Source organism: Larus michahellis, chromosome 4 (genome assembly GCF_964199755.1).
Source record: "Larus michahellis chromosome 4, bLarMic1.1, whole genome shotgun sequence".
In the NCBI taxonomy this organism is placed as follows: domain Eukaryota; kingdom Metazoa; phylum Chordata; class Aves; order Charadriiformes; family Laridae; genus Larus; species Larus michahellis.
The window spans coordinates 26216714-26234148 of NC_133899.1; the positions used below are offsets into that span (position 1 = coordinate 26216714).

The following is a 17435-nucleotide window of genomic DNA, read 5'->3' on the forward strand; positions in this document are numbered from 1 at the left end:
TAAAATTACAGCAATTTCAATAAAAGCAAGCCGAGAATAAAGCAAATGCAACGTTGAGCCTCTGGCTCCACAAAAGGGCTCTCAAACTCTCATATTACCATTTTTCATCAGCCTGATTGCCTCCCAGTGTGTTCCTGAGACTTGTTATTTTCTAGAGAGAGGCGGGCAAAAAAAAGTTTATCACGGGCTATTTATTTGTATGTGTCTGTAAACTGTGGGTCTGGTGCCTGTTGTTTATGGAAATTCAAACAAGCCTCGCCAAAAAAGAGTTACAAGGTGGTTCAATGGTAGGAGAAGGATTTTATTTTTGTTTGTTTGTTTGCGGAGGCTCTGTGGGCAGCCCGCAGAAGCAGCTCTGAGCGTGGTGGGACAGAGCCTGGCTGTGTCAGGAGCAAAGCTTCTCTGCGTCCTTTGTCAGGAGCACGAGCTGGTTTGGGGATTCAGCAGAGACGCCGGTGCCGTTGTGGGTTTGCAGCCTGTCGAGCTCCCTCTCAGAGACAAAGCATCGTGCTAAGATCCCTTCCTGGTCGAAAAAGTCTTCCTACAGTGTTATCACAAGATGATGGCGGATGCACTGAAGTCAGTAGGCACGGGTTGGTGGTTCTGTCCTTAGCTTGTAGTATCAGGAGGATACAACTGATAGAGGGAGTCGTTTTTTTTTAAAAAAGAAGGAAAAAAAAATTGCTTTTAGTGGCTGTAAATAAAGACTCCTGATTGATCTTGCAGCTGAAGCAGGAGTGTTTATTCTGGTTGAGAATGCCAGGGTCAAACCCCTCAAGGTTTTTGCAGATGAGGAGATCCTGTATTTCGTAGGAGATGGAAACGTGAGCTTGAGAGCCACCACCCTCACAGTCAAGAATTTCTTCCTCAGATCTCATCTCAATCTCCCCTCTTTAAGTTTAAAACCGCTCTTCCTCATCCCATGGCTCCCCTCCCTGATCCAGAGTCCCTCCCCAGCTTTCCTGGAGCCCCTTGAGGGACTGGAAGGGGCTGGAAGGTCTCCCCGGAGCCTTCTCTTCTCCAGGCTGAACCCCCCCAGCTCTCTCAGCCTGTCCTCACAGCAGAGGGGCTCCAGCCCTTGGAGCATTTTCATGGCCTCCTCTGGCCCTGCTCCAACAGGTCTGTGTCCTTCTTGTGCTGAGGACTCCAGAAAAATATGATATTAGGGGATGTATTAACACAGAACACTGACAGACACAGTTTGCACGAACAAAGAGATAACAGAAGTAGACAGGCAGAAAACAATGAATCGTGGGAATGGTGCTGGTCAGCAGGAGCGAGAGCAGCTGCAGCCGCCCACCTTGCTGTTTCTGGGTGTCCAAAGACATAGACCTTTTTCAGTAAACACTAAAATAACTGACTAATGCCTGCTGACAACCTTGCTTGTGAAAATTAAGAAGTGAATATTAAATATGCATGCACGCAAGAATGGAAATGCAAAATTTCTATTAGGAGCAGCCGAGGAAGATTTGTATTTTCATGTTGAGCTCATTTCAATGATGTTTAATTAGCCCTGAATAGCTGCTGAGGAAGTACGTTGCGGAATTTGTTCAATATAATACTCCATACATCAGTATTTTTAAATAAAGAAAAAAGCTTACAATTATTTAAAGAGTATTAATTCCATAGTATTACCTGGCCGCGTATGCAGATTTTATTTTCCTCCCTGAAAAAAAAAAAAATCTAGTAAGAGTGCTGTAAAATTATTTGATTGCCTTTTATGCTCTTCCTTTTCTAAATTAAAACTGTCTCTAACACATGATAATAGCTGTAGTTAGATCAGCCTGAGATGAGTACATGTCAGATGAGGTTCAAGATAATTGATGCTGTAAATATCCCTCGAGTGGAAAGATAGACCCTATTAACGGCTTGAAAATTCGGTCTGTTTGTAGGAATCTGATTTGAGCCATAACAGAAATAGGCCTAGATTATATAAAGCACTGAGTTTATGGTTCACGATGTCTTTCAAATTTGCTATTGCTAACTGGAAGTGCTCCCCTTCTGCCAACTGCATACGTATCTGAAAGCTTCCCTGGCATATGGCTTGTTTTGTTGGCTCTTCTCTGGAAGGTGAGGTTTTGCTGCTGTTCTGAAGAGATGTAGTGTGGATTGTCTCGTTATAACCAGAAATGCGCTCCTTCACTTAATACCCCTTATCTGAGGAGCAAGCGGTGCAGGGGAAGGCTCAGCCCTGAGAGTCAGAATGTGCGGGGCTTCCAAGAGCACTGCAGAAGGCATCTAACCAAATAGCCCAAGGTCTTCCACCCACGTAACTAGACGTTATTTTGTATTATTAGAGTAACAGAATTCATAAAACTTTAGTTTCTTACAGATTTGTGTCCTTCCTCCCTGCACCCCCGGCTCCCTCCCTGCTCCCTAAGGCATGCTCTTCCCCGTAGTCTCCCCAATAGCTCGGTGGTGGTGGGCTCTGCAGAGGACACCCATGGGTGCCCGAGGCCAGGGTGCTCGCTGCATGCCTGCTGGCCATGATGAGCTCACGGTGCAGTGTTTCCCACTTCTCCCCACCTGCATACACCAATTTTATATGATGTGCTGGAGGTTAATTATCTTTGGGATCTCAATCCCCATTTGAAATGTTGCAAAAAGAAGGTAAAAAGCTCAGCAGGTTTTGGGGAAGGCAGGTTGGCAGATGGGCAGTCAAATGCAATTATCTAAGGAAGGCAATCTTAGCTGCTCTTTGGGATTCAGCTGCATTTACATACTATATTAATATTTTGGTATTAATTTTTGCTGATGATGGAAAATTGATGGGCATCATCAGTATGGAGAGAAGCAAGATGGGGACTAGATGGGTCCCTTCCAAGGTGGATGGGATTTGAGCCTATAGTCCTCAAACAGCCTGGCTGGGGGATTTCTTTCAAGTCAACAGAAAGACTTCACTTGCCTGGGATCAGGCGCGGGCACTAAATATTCTGGGCAGGTTCATTTTCCTCTTCGCTATAGTTTTGTTGGATTTGTCATTTCCATTTGCCTCCAAGGAGATTCTTACGTGCCCTCCTTTTTTCATCATCCACTCACCATTATTTATTTCCTCTAGTCCTGGCTTTCTTTCCTCTTCTTCTAAAATGCGTGTTTTGTATTCTGTTCATGTAAACCTGGGAAAAAATATGGTCGTCTTTAAGAGTAGAGATTGCAAGAAAGTATGCAGAGCGCTGTTGAGATTTCTATACCGACATATTTAATAGTGAAGAGTTTAAAGCTGGAAAATAAATGTGAATCTTGGAAGAGCAGAACATATACGGGCCAAGGGGAAGGAAACCTGGCGCTTTCTGTCCGTATAGGTATGGACTGTCAGATAAGTGGTTTTGTGCTCATTTTAGAACATATAAAGTCCAGAAGAAAGCAGTAAAAGAGCAGTGGAGTGTTATCAGGAGCTCCTGCTCCCCAAGGCACCGCTATTTGCACTCAGTATGTTCAGAATATAGTTTTTAAAAGGGATTTAAACTTTGTGAGTAGTCTCTGGAAGAAATTTACTGAAGCCATTAACTGGAGGTGGATGTGGTCTAGAACTAGACCTTCTTAACCCAGTTTGGTGTTCATTACTTCAAAAAAATTAAGTTTATTTTCTTTAAAAAATGAAGGAGCAAGCATTAATTAGGTTTGGGATTACGCAACCAATAATTACTTACTTATTAGGTTGAAAAGTCCTATTTGTAACAATTATTCCTACTAATGTGTCGTGTGTGTCAGGTGGCCTTTAGTATTAGTGCCTGTTTCTCCTGGCTTGGTTGGTAAATCCTTTTTTCTTTTATAATGTAATCTTCCGTTCTGTTCCTTTACATGTACAGAGAAAATTAAAAAATAAGGTTACCTGTTTAAAAAACAGAGATGATAACAAGGCAGTTATTGCAGAATTCCTCCTCAAGCAACTGCATCTATTGGGATAAGAATTTGTGTTTCTTGAAGACTGTCCAAGTCCTGTATGATTACGTCTGAATCTTAGTTCATAAAAGGAAGATAAATCATTGGAAAGAGAAAATCCTGTAGTACAGTCATGCGTTATGGGTGCTTTTGTAACCGCCGTCCTGTTTTCCAGCTGTGCTTTCAATCCCTGCAGTACGAGAGCGGCTTTAACTCTTGTTTCCCCCAATGTTTCTGCATAGTCGCGGTTCATCAGTATTTTTCAGAGCCACGTCTGGCAGGGTGGGGAACCAAAGCGTGCGGGCACTGGGGTATGGTCTAATGCAAGTGGAATGAAAAGATAGTTTAAATAGCTCTATTTCTTGATTTGAGTGTACTTGATTTAATGATAATTATCTGGAAATCTTTAATCAACTCTCTCTTTACTTACATTTTTTTCCATAAAATTTAGTGCCAGAATTGACCTGACCTCGCTTTAGTTTGACCTCCTTTATTTTACAGCCCTATCTGGGTTGTTTTTTTTTTTTCAGCTGTTCTTATATTGAATGTAATAATTTGCATTTCACTCAAAAGCATCTGGTCTTGGTTTGAACAGGTGAGGAATCCTCTGCCTGGGTGGTCTGTTCCTCTCTTCAACTGCTTTATCTTCAAAAAAAAAAAAAAAAAGTCTGATTCTTTCTCGTACCGAATTGAGCTTCCTTCAGTTTCCAGCTATTGTTGCTTGTTGTACATATTACTAGTAGCCAAAAGAGCTCTTTTGTACCTGCTGTTTTCCCACCATGAGGTGCTTACATCCTATAATAAAGTTACCGTTCAGTCTTCTTTTCTGAGAAATTAAATGCGTCTTGCTCTTTACATCTTTTCCTGCAAGCCGAAGTCGTAAGTACTTTCTCTAGTGCATAAGTACTTTGCTGTTGCTCTTTTCTTTGCCCTTTAATTTCTTAATGTTGCTTAACAATGGCTGATAGCAGATTAAGATCCTGTACTCAGGTCACCAATTCTATATATGAAAGAAAATTATATCTTTACTCTTACCGCACGCAGTGATCCCAGCAGTCCCATCTATCGCAGGACTGTGCCGAGAGGTCTTTGCTGGTGTCTCTCTCCGACCGTGCCAGGGTACAGTTAACCTCTGTTATGAGTTCGTAGATGTACATCTTCTGTGTGAGCATCTGGCTCTTCATTCTTTGGAAGATCCACTGGTCTTTATTCATGTATGCACACGCACACACATATAGAAATTTGGGATCGTAGGTATGGCTGTTTTCTGCTGCTTGGGCTGTAAATGCAAAACCCCCAGCCCCGGTGTATGGGCTGCCCAGGGACTCCGATGCTAATTGAGTCTCGTAAATAATGAGCGTTTGTTCACTTTGGTGTCCTTGGATAAACAAATCCGTTGCTGCCCTCTCGCAGGGCTGTGCACCCTGTGCCGTCCTCCCAGTGTCATTAGGACACGCTCGTATGAGCAGTACATGCAAGTTTCAATCAGATACGTTTATAACCTCATCAAAAGACTAAAGCAAACATTGTCTCTGTAAAACTATGTCGCCGAGCGTTCGTTACATTTCTCCTCTTGGATTCTTCGTTGACAGACCCCAACCTTCAGTAAGGCAGGGCAGGCAGAAATGGTCTCGAGCCACACAGGGTGTTGTTGACTACTAAGGTCATTCTGTTTGTCCTTTTGTGTTTGAGCGCGTTAACAGCCTTCTAGCATGTGTTTGATCTTCCCAAAATGCTATTGGAAATCGATATAAGCTCATCGGTGGTCTCCCAGGGTCACACTCTTGGTCTCTCGGGAGCAAAGCCAGAAAGGCTTGTTTTGTTACAGGGTCTGGCCTTGTAAATGATGCTGGCTTTCTACTGTTGTGTCAGTACTGCACATGCGATACAGCACTGCAGATGCATAATAAATCTCTTTTAAAGGGCTATAGAGTGGAAAATATCTTTTGTGGAGCTCCAGGTAACTTGGCTCTCCTGTTCCCAGCTTGTTTGGAGCTCTTACGTCTCCACACTGCATGTACTAATGGATGGCAGGCAGGACAGCTCATTAGCCTTTCCATAGGTATGCCAGAAATAGATATTTGTTGAGTTTTTGTGCATTTTTCTGAATCATGTGTAACTGCTTTATATCATACAGTACCACAAAGCACTTCAAACCTGCGTGATTACCGATAGCTCGTGCTAGGTCAAGGAGGCTATAGTAAGGAAAATGGCATGAAAAACATGGTACTTTTATATTTAAGAATAACTCAGGAGTTAGGCAGGCTAAATATATGCGTCACTGCTGTCTCCTCTCTGGGTGTCTTGATGAAGCCGTTTCAATCAGTTTACCAGATGCGTGTTTTATTATTATCCTGACTTCCAAGCATTGCTTGCTTTGAACATCTGAAGACAAAGGCAGCTAATTAACAAATGAAATCAGCAAGCTGTGTAGTCCCAGCAGCTGAAGAAAGATGATATGGCAAATATAGTCTGTGATCCTGCTCCCCTGTTTGTATGTGTGAAACTCCCCCGGCACTCAGGTGAGGGTTGCAGGAGATGGTCTGTGTCTCCTGCTCGCAGACGGTGAGATGCCTCCAGTGCTTTGCGATTCGGCGTAGAGAGGATATTAACAGCATCTGCCACACTTCCATGCACCTTCCACACCAACATCTCTGACCATCGTGCTGCAATTCACAGCGCATTTAGATTAGACCCGTTTTGAAGAGCTTATCCTGGGTTTTCTGTTTGTTTGAGAGCTTAGGGATGTGTGAAGGGAATTCTTCCAATACAGCGTTTAGCATGCCTGTGCCATCTGGGTTTTGGAAACTGTTTGGTTCAATTCGAAGATTAAAGACTGAAAAATTGAACCTAATGGTGGCATAAACCTCTGTGGAAAACACACTTCTGTAATTATTTTCATTTTGATTAATAGGCTTTAACTACATAGCAACACCCATGACTTCAGTTTAATTTAAAGAATGATTAGTCAGTTAACTCTTCATAATTTGATCAACCCAAAATGAACATTTTTGAGATTTTTTTTCCTCTTGTAAAGCACTTCAAAAATTCATCTTGCTGAGCTTCCCAGTGCTACATCTCTCTCCGTTGCGGTAGGATCTCCCTGGCTCTTCAGTGATTTCCCCTCTTTCCTCTTCCCAGGTTTCTTACTGTGCAGTACCTGCAGTCCATGGCTTCCCTCCCAGACTGCCGAGTCCCTGACTGTTCCAGGGCTTTCAGGGAACAAACACCCACAGATACTCACACATATGCACAGAGCTTTAAATAGTTGTTTGGGTTTTTTTTTTAAGCCCACGCTGAAATTTGAGTATCAGTTAATAACAATTCAATTAGACATTGAAATTCTGGAGAGCTCTGACAAGTGGGCATTAATGCCACCCAGATCAGCTGATTTTAAAATAGCCTGTCTACGGTCTATGAATTTGGCAGTTGCATTGTAATAACTCTGCAGAATACCTTGGCAGTATTATAAAAAAAAAAAGCATATTTTGTATTATGTTTGCAGCTCTCACACTGCCTGAGCAAAATACAGTCTTGTATAACAATCCAGTAAAACATTTGTCTAACCCTGCCCAGCAGCGGGGCAGGCAGTTGCGTGTTCAGTGAAATCTCACAACAATTGTGAGCGTTATTTTGTCTCCTATTAGCGCTGCTTCTTTTGCTGTGACGCAGCTGTCGAGATCTTGCCAGCACTGCCGATGGAAAAATCAGTCAAGTTCTGCAGTGCAAATTTTCTATTAATTGACCATTATGAAATGCTTTGGCAGAGGGCTTGCTGCATTTGCATTCCCAACTGAAATTTCTTTGAGGTTTCCTTATACTCTTTATCAAAATCCATCCCCTGTCATAGTATAGTGCCATGCAGAGAGAGAGTGCCTGGTTCTCTATGTTCTAGAAAAGTACTGGTGTCGGAGGGGGTGAACGCACAGCCAGCATGGACCCATTGCAAGAGAGCGGTTAGTGCGAGCAAGGAATTGGTATTATGGAATAATTCAGGTTGGAAAGGACCTCTTGTCCAAACCCCCCTGCTCATACCAGGGCCAACTTCACAGATTGCTCAGGGCTGTGTCCGGTCAAGCTTTGAATGTCTCCGAGGACGGTATCCCGCAGCCTCTCTGGGCACTTGTCTGATTGCATGGGGAATTCGTTTTCACTTATAACTAGGAGGAATTTCTATTGGTGTAACTTATACCTCACGGTCTTTTAGTCTGCACCTCTAAGAAGAGTTTGCCTTCATCTTCTCTATAACTTCCCAGTACTCAGTCAAAGATAGAAATTAGATCTCCCCTTCATCTTATCTTCTCTAAGCAAGCCAAAGCCAGCTCCCCCAGCCTCTACTTGTATGGCACGTGCTCCAGACCTCTGATCATCTTGGTGGCCTCCTCTGCTCATGCTGCAGTATATCCATGTCTTGACCTGGACAGGGTGCTCAGGATGATGTCTCACAGCCGTGGGTAGAGGGGCAGGATCATTTCTCTGCACCCGCTGGCTGCACTCTTGCTGTTGCAGCCTGTGATGTAGTAGGCCATCTCCTGCTCAGCTTCTCCACCAGGACCTCCAAGGCCTCTTCTGCAAGGCTCTCTTCTGGCCAGTCAGCCTCAGCCTGCCTGGTGTTGATTACTACCTTACACTGGCAGACCTTGCAGTTGCTTCAGGTCCCATTTTTAGCCCTCAAGTGATTTAGTCTGCCCAGTCTTTACTTCATCAAGATGAAGCTGAGTCTTGACTTGGACCTCTGTGGATTTCACCGAAGAGGATACACCTTCATCTAAGGGTGAGAGATTCGAGGAGCAGTCCCCTGACTCGGTGTTGGAGGCTCATAGCTGTCAGTCATCCTTGTTTGTGGTCAAAGGATGTGCTTTAATAAGCAGACGTTGGGAGGCATTCATGTATGAAATGTTCTGTTGTTCATCAAAATACAGGGAACAGGTGTTTTGGCCTAGAAATTGAAAGGAGCTAATTTCCACCTTTTTATTTTCTATTGCATGAGTAGAAGACATAACGTTTCAGCAATCTCATCCCTTTTCAAATGCTACTGTGATTTAAAATAACCTTTAAAACAAAAATGAAATCTCATTAGAAAATGCCATCCTAATTTGGAGCAACAGTTTCGTAATTTGTTTCTGTGATATTAAATTAAATGTTTTGTAGAGTAGAATGAAGGTAACATTTACTTAAAATCCGTGCGCTATTACAAGGTATTATTGCTTGAATTATTCCAAATTTTGGAACAGGTTTTGTTTCTAATTAATCAAGAGACTCTCAAGCTTTATTCTTGTTATGCAAATCAAAATGTAAGCATTGAAAGAATAATTTTTAAGTGCAAACTGCTTTTCAGCGTGGACCTTTGAAACATGTTAATCTATTCAGATTGTTAATGGTGGGCTTCCTTTAATAATCCCCTGTACCTCTAGTTTTTAAAAGCTATCAAACCCTCACGTTTTTTAAGAACTGCTGTGCTGGTGGCCCACCTCACACAATACACCGTGGTGGTTATGGTGGTGTTTGGCTGGCACTTGGGGAAAGGACGCGGGAGAGAAATGCTTCCCCCAAAACAACTGTCCTTGTTTTCAACACCATTGACAAGGGGCTCAAGCGTGCAGGTGCCTTCAAGCATGACGGTGTTCCCTTGGACACCGGTGGTCATGCCAAGGTTTGACCACCTCGTTCCGCATTTCACTGAATCATGGCCTCAAATAAATCCGATGAATTGGCATTTGGATAGTTACTAACACAAGACTTGGCAAAAATAGGGTTCAGTTTGTGGATGAGTAATTAATTAAGCACTACTTAAAGCATTATTTATATTTTGTTTTAAGGAAGAAGCACTGCTGAATAAGGTTCTGATATTATTTCAGCCAAGGCTGAGTCGCGCATGGGAACATGCTATTGCCATGTGCGCATCGGTCGCACCAGTGCAGGGGTAATCGGGGATGTTGTTCCTCCTCTTTGTTCCTCCTCTCTGTGGGTAACAGCACCGGTCCCGCTATTGTAACTGTAGGAGCCAAACCTGGACGATGTACCCTGGAAACACGGGGCTGGACGTGGAGAAGCAACTTCCCCTTGTCTGCCAGCCCTCCGGGTCGTGTCACTTCTCCCTCAAGCTCGTGAGAGAATTGCTGACCGCATTATTTGGAGGTTGAGTGTTTTTAACTAGTACAGAGTAAAGATGGCCATTGCTTTTTTTCTTTTGTTTGTTTGGGTTTTTTCCCCCTCCTTTGGCATAATTGTACCTTCAGAAAAAGTTCATAATAGTAGAAGACTCCTGCAAACAAGAATCTACTTGTTCCTAATAGAATAAAGCCCAAATTAATTAATTAGGTGTACTCACATTGCAAGGGCTATTGTTATTTCTTCCCTATTTAAGATGAGTGAATTCTGTTGTGGGGATCTCATTTTCTTTGAGCTGATGCCGTGGGAGTCATTACATGATATCTGTATTTTAATCAAGAGAAGTGTGTTCTAAAGCCTGTGATGAATTTACCTGCTTGAAGTTAAATGCACGTAACTGAAAGAAGGGAATATGCATTAAATTACTGTATTAAATTGCTGCTTTAAAGCAAAACAGATGCATTCACATGATCTATGCTCTAGTGGATCCTACCATTAGGATGCAAATTAGTCTGTCTATTTATTTCCAAAGCTTTATAAACTATTTTGTCTAAGCAACATTTAAATAAAAATCATACATAGGAAACAAGTAGTAAAGATGAAAACCAGGGGAAACCTAAGTATTAGTGGAAACGTAACAGAAATACGATTGACGTTGTCTTATATGATATTTTATGTATTGTTATATCCAAAAGCCTGAGTTGTAGGTGAAGCTCCAGTTCCGCTGGGTGCTGTACAGGTGAAAGCAAACTCTAAACTGGGATTCTGCTACAAAAGTCCTAAAATGTACATTTGTGCCTTTTGGAGCTCTATTGTCTCTATTTTGCTGTTGACTTGTATACAACAAGGCGATGCACATGCTTCCCATTGTAGACCCGTCATGGGGTCAACTGAAGCCTAACTTTATCTCGGTGTTTTTTTTCTGTCTTTCCAGATTTGGATGATCCAATAGTGACAGTCCACCAGAGCATCGGGGAAGCAAAAGAGCAGTTTTACTATGAGAGAACGGTGTTTCTCAGGTGCGTGGCCAACTCCAACCCGCCTGTTCGGTACAGCTGGCGACGCGGCCAAGAGGTATTGCTGCAAGGCTCTGATAAAGGAGTGGAGATCTACGAGCCCTTCTTTACCCAGGTAGGAATGAGGAGAGAGGATTTTTGCCCTTCCTTAGGCTACTTGCACCGGATTTCTTATACCCGGGTCTGCCTGTGTATCCTTGCTGGGTTTGTGGTGTGGGTAACTGGGCATGCCCTCCGCATAACTAGCACCAATGCGCCCGTATGGTATTATAAGACTTCCTAATATAAAATATGTCGTTTAAATTTTTTGTCAAATTATGCGAAAGGAAGTTATGGGAAGATGCGCAGTGAGCGCTGTCTGCGGGAGCCCCTTTGAAGTCATTTTGCTTTGGCGCTGCAAGCCCAAACCTCTGATTTGACTGCTATTTCCTAATCTTTTCCAATACAATGCAAAGTGATTCTGCACAGAAGTTACAGCCTAAAAAGCTTTTCATGAAGGATAAACTCTATGGCAACTCCATGTGGATTTTTTTTTTTTTTTTTTTTTTATTCTGCCTTTCACTTCTTTGAATGTAAGGTTTTGTTCCAGAATTACACACTTTAAAGATGAGGTGGCAAAAATGGAAAGAAGTCATTTTTTAAGTCTTCCTACTCTCGCTCACAGCCACGGAGGCAGACTGGGCCATCAAAAGAGTCTGTCAGATTAGATCAGATTAATTTATTATTAGCACATTTGCACATTCTCAGAATACAAAGGTGGCCTATCCTGTTCTATGGACAAAAGTGTGTGGCGGTGTTTGCAAAAAGAAAAGAAAAAAAGAAAAAAAAAGGAGGAAAAAAATTGTTTTGGAAAGTCTCAAGCAATAACGAGTAAAGACAGAGGTGAAAACTGTCTGGTAATGTGATCTTCATAGTAGAAAGCAACCTGCAACTTTCATAAATAATTTTCAGCTAATGATTTGAGAGCACCTTCATTTTTTCTTTTTATTGTACTTGACGGCTTTATATTGCTACAGCGGCTTGGTATTTTACTGAGAAACGTGTAGCCTGGAACCTCGCGGAGATGAGAATTAGATTACGTAGTCAAGTTATTGCTTTCCTAAATGTGATGAGATTATTTTTAATTTAACATGTACGGACCCAGTTTAGCAAATCTGTGGCTTGTTTCCTTGGACATAAGTGTGTAAACTGGAATTTTTTAATGTTTTAATTAAAAAGTGAGAGGTTCCCCTGACATGGGACTTTTTGTTTTATATTTCAATATGGAAATGCTGATGATTACCTTCCCTGTCATCTAATAAGAACAGACCTGATAAAATGCGTCACGTGAAATTTGATTCAGTATTTTTTTAAAAAAATAAATATTTCTAGGTTACTAGGAGCATTCTTCCTAGAACCTCTGTCTGGGCTGAATTAATGAATAAATCAGATTGTTATGTTGCTAGTCGAAAGCTTATCCATAACCTTTTTACGTTTATTGGAGGTCGGGTTGAGTTTAGTGTATCTTGTTGGTGTGCCTACAAGATCCGATATACGTTTATAAGAGGAAAAGATGTAGTTAAAGGTTCAAGAGTCATAAACATCTATCTACTGCACATCTCTGCAGGATTGGTTCAGGTTATGATACGGTAACAAACAGTAAGAGCTGACGTGAAGAGGGATAGAGGGGATTTAACTTCAGAGCATCAAGAGATACGAATTTGAGGTGGCATTTTTTGGTGATTGCTTTGAAGGTGGCTTATCAGTCTGAAAATCAAATGAAGCGTAAAGGAAAACGAGCAGTAACACATTAAATTTTCTAAGGTATTGTACGCAAAAAAAGGCCAGTTTTTCTTTCCGGTGGCTTTCTTGTTTTATTAAATCATAGAAAGCACCTGGAAAACTGGGAATATACAAATGAATTCTTGAACTTTGAACAGATTTTTTTTTTTTTTTTTTTTGATGAGTCAGGTAATGTCAGCTGCTTATTTTAGCTGCCATGGGGAGAAAAGTTGGACAAATGTACACATTCTCGTCTGTGGGAGTACTTGAAATGCTAAACTTTTCAAAACTAAAATCTTGATGCAGAATTATTTCCTAAGAGTTTGCATCATCCTCATTGCACATTGTAATTGCACAGCTTGCGTACAAGATTAAATTTGCTGTATTTACAATAATTATGCAATTAGACGTAATTAGACTAATTATCCCAACCAATGAAGAAAATATATACATTTTTATAAATCTCTGCAATCTGGGGACATGTTCCAGATACCACTGTGCATTCAGCCCACAAGTTCAACTTAGAGCCCGGAGGCTGAACTGAAGGGATGTAGCTGCTCTGTGTTGCCAGGACTTGACGCCTTTGGTAGCTGTGTCCCTCCTAACCTGCATCAGGCCCCTCTCTAGCCCACATAAACCCCTTCTTGAAGTAGGATCTCTGTCTTTAGGAGCAGCCTTTCAAAGGCTTGGTCTTGCAAACTCTGAAGCGGCGTGTTCTTAATTATGTGCTTAAATCACATAATTTTTGCGGGACTGATTGCACGTACAAAACGCTTCAGTTCCAATGCTACCAAGCTTGATTTCATGACTGTCTCTTTCCTTGTCTGGCTAGCTGTACCTTCTCTTTTATCAATCTTTGCTAGTCCTGTGCATTTTCACAAACCACCATATTTTGTATGGCCTTATATAGGCGTGGGCAGTTGGTGGACATGGTGGTGTTAAAAGAAATTCAAGACGTTGTTCAAGCTGTGGTAATATTAAAAGTTGTAGCAGCATTAACAGGACACATGATGATGAATGTTTTCCAAAGTTTGCTCTTTTGAGGCTTTGTAAGCCCGTTCCGAGTGCCTGCCTCCCTGGGCTGGGGTTCTGCCTTAGCCTTGTCTAAACATAATTTGTTTTTAGCTAATTGGTACGAGCACAGGCAAAGGCTTGAACACAGGCAACTGGAGGAGGAGACTGGAAAGCCCAAGGAATTTTGTTATTTTAATGCTAGAGGGAATAATGGGGAGGTTTTGGTATACATAGATTGGTCTGACGTTTCCGCAGCCCTCCACCCTGTTGTGCTTTGCTGTGCTCCCCGTGCTTTATTCCTCCCTGCCCTGTCCCATGGCATCTCTGCGTGCTCAGGATTTTGCATCTAACACTCCTTTTAGCTTTTCGTTACTCTTGCTGCTACCAAAGGTGTAAGATTTGACATACACATTTCAGCAACTTGCTTTTTCTCCTGAGTTTCTGGTTTGCGGTGCCCACTTCACATAGTACTGCAGTGGAAATCTGATATTTGCCAGTTTTCACTTTCTGCAGTGTCTGAAGGAACTCCTTCATTACATACCCCGTTCAGGTCCCTGCTCCAGCATTTACACCGCTGGCTAAAAATAAAACCCATCAGCGGCTCATTTTCAAAGGAAAATAGTAGGATTTCTGTACGTTGTCCTTTTTTTCATCATGTAGATTGTACTTTAAGTTATATTATTCCGAATAATGCTGCAACTTGAGATACTCTGTCGAACCAATTTCCTCCTCGCCGCTCTTTTCTTTTGCCTTTAATATATAAGTGGGGCTATGGTTTTAGGTTACGCTAGCTGCTATTCTTTCGGAAAATTAAATAAAATATATTTTCTGGAACACTTGAACATCTGCTTCTAATTAGCCACCTCTACATCTTCCTCTCACCTCCTGAAAGCTGGTCTCGATGTATCCTACATCCCTGCTTGTTCTTCTGCCTCTGTCTTTTCCTAACGCTCTCTCTTGCACACGCAGGGAGAAACGAAGATCCTGAAGCTGAAGAACCTCCGACCTCAGGACTACGCGAATTACAGCTGCATCGCCTCGGTGAGGAATGTCTGCAGCATCCCTGACAAGATGGTGTCCTTCCGACTCTCTAATAAAACAGGTGGGCCTCCAGCAGCAACCCTCCCCGGGCATGTGGTGTCCCCATGGTCTTTTGTGTTTCAGCGTTGTTCTCTTGATTAAAAACTATGTGACCATATGCAGCCACACAGCGATAGGAGCTCTTCAGGAGCAACCTGTACACACCGTTTTCAGGTGTTTTTTTTTTTAGAATCATAGGATGGTTAGAGTTGGAAGGGACCTTAAAGACCATCCAGTGCCACCCCCTGCCCTGGGCAGGGACACCTCCCACCAGCCCAGGTTGCTCCAAGCCCTGTCCAGCCTGGCCTTGAACACCTCCAGGGATGGGGCAGCCACAGCTTCTCCGGGCAACCTGGGCCAGGGGCTCACCACCCTCACAGCAAGGAATTTCTTCCTCAGATCTCATCTAAATCTGCCCTCTTCCAGTTTCAAGCCATTACCCCTTGTCCTATCACTACATACATGTGTAAAAAGCCCCTCCCCAGCTTTCCTGGAGCCCCTTTAGGGACTGGAAGGGGCTGGAAGGTCTCCGTGGAGCCTTCTCTTCTCCAGGCTGAACCCCCCTGACTCTCTCAGCTTGTCCTCACAGCAGAGGGGCTCCAGCCCTTGGATCATCTTCATGGCCTCCTCTGGCCCCGCTCCAACTGCAGGGGGGTCTCCCCAGAGCAGAGCAGAGGGGCAGAATCCCCCCCCTCGCCCTGCTGCCCATGCTGCTGGGGATGCAGCCCTGGATGCAGGGGGCTTTCTGGGCTGCCAGCACACGTTGCTGGTTCTTGTTGAGCTTCTTGGGTATTCAACCAACACCCTCAAAGTTAGAATCTGAAGAAGAGTTTTCACTTATTGCTCTCTATTTACCACTCCCTGGATTTGATGTCAGGATTTGCATTTCTCCCCAGTGTCAGGGGGGTTCATTATTATGGGTAGACTTCAAAGAAGATACTGCAGCAAGGTAAGAGGAAGGGGCATCTCAGTCAAGGCTGGGCATAGAGTGAAAACAAATACTCAAATACTTCTCTCAATGCTTTGTTGAAAGCTAATTATTTTTGGTCATCAAAATATTTTAGGAAAAAACCAACCTTTTTATATTCCTACATTGGTTCGAGCAATTGATTTTTATGTGATTGGTTTGAAAGATTCTTGCATCAACATAAACATTGATTTCTTACATTGATTTAAACTGGTGTTTTGTTTCAGTTTTGATTGGTTCAAATGGAAATATTCAAGCCGTTGAGTTTGAAATGCTTTATCTGTCTCTGACCAAGCTGTCTCCATGTTGTGGCATTTCTTGTGCCTTTGCTCTTGTCTTTGGACTTGTCCCTGGCTGAGCAAACAGTCGGTTGATGGATCTCCCTCTCCTTGTGGTTGTATCACTGCTATGGATCTTGAGAGCTTCGTGCCAGTGGTTGGTCACAAGAAGTGCAATTGGGAATGCTGGTTTCCAGGAGGATGGAAATTATAGATTTTAACTCTCTTAAAGGGTCTGTGTCCGGGATCGGCAGCGGATGTGTCTGAAATGGTTTATAAACCTGATGGTGAAGTCTTCGGCTTAGATTTCTAAATAATTAGAAATTTTAGAGAAGTGTTTTCTGGAGAACAGTTTTGCAGCAAATGTTGTTACATTTGAAGGCTTCGGGTTAGATTATGCTGGGTTATGCCTTAATAGCGTACGCCTTGGGGCACTGCAAACAGGTAGCGAATGAACAAAATAGTTGAGGCATTAACATGCTGAGTGCATCTAAGATGAACTATGAATTTTATTTGCACTTGCACATTTCACATTATTTCTGTCCTCACGGCTTTATTCCAAGGAGTTGCCTTCAGCTTTTTCTGAATTTCCGATTTGACAGCAGGGACTTCAAAACGGCGGTATGTACCATTACCGTACACAACCCACTGCAAAGCGAATTCACTGCTCAGCTTTAAAGCTGCCATGGCAGCAGGGGAATTACAGCCAGCTCCTAAGGTATCCGATAAAATGATTTGGAGTCCCTTAATTTACTCTCTGTCATTAATTTTGCCAGAGGAAAAAAAAAAAAAAATAAAACCTTAATGTGCGGCTTGTCCTTCATTGGTTGCTCTGGTGTCATACCAGAAGAGGCATGAGATCCTGTCTGCCATGGGGAGGTGTAGCTGGTAGGAGGGAACAGCTTTCCTCTTGGCACCAGTAGTAACTCCTCCACCTTCGTCCGTGAGGACAAAGGAAGAGAGCTGTTACCGCTCCCCTTTGTCAGAGCAATAGTTTTGCTGCGGGAGCCAGAAGAGTCCCTGGCCGTGTTGGACCTCATCTCAGGTCATGCTTTAACAGAAGCATGTTTATGTTATAGTAATGGGGGAACATCAAATAGCATAACTATTCTGAACTGAGGACAGGTGATCATGATTGAATTTTGCAACAAGAATTATTTCCCCCTTACACTTGTTGTGTTTATTTTGGGAGAAGGGTGTTTTGATACATTAGCAGGAATTGTTCTTCTGGAGTAATTTTGAAAGTAAACAAGCCTGAAAAATGATAAAGATTCACACTTTCTCATGAAGAACTTGATGACAACCTTCATCAAGGGCAAGATTAAG

The 17435-nt window shown here is 42.6% G+C and overlaps 1 protein-coding gene across 3 annotated transcripts in view; it reads left to right on the forward strand.

The window, feature by feature from the left end:
• The window catches only part of MDGA2 (MAM domain containing glycosylphosphatidylinositol anchor 2), a 366795-nt gene that overhangs the window by 174914 nt on the left and 174446 nt on the right, over nucleotides 1-17435 (forward strand). For all 3 annotated transcript variants that reach the window (XM_074583599.1, XM_074583600.1, XM_074583601.1), the window contains exons 4-5: nucleotides 10928-11124; nucleotides 14754-14886. In XM_074583599.1, coding sequence (XP_074439700.1) covers nucleotides 10928-11124; nucleotides 14754-14886 — 330 coding nt within the window. The remainder of the gene's footprint in view (nucleotides 1-10927; nucleotides 11125-14753; nucleotides 14887-17435) is intronic.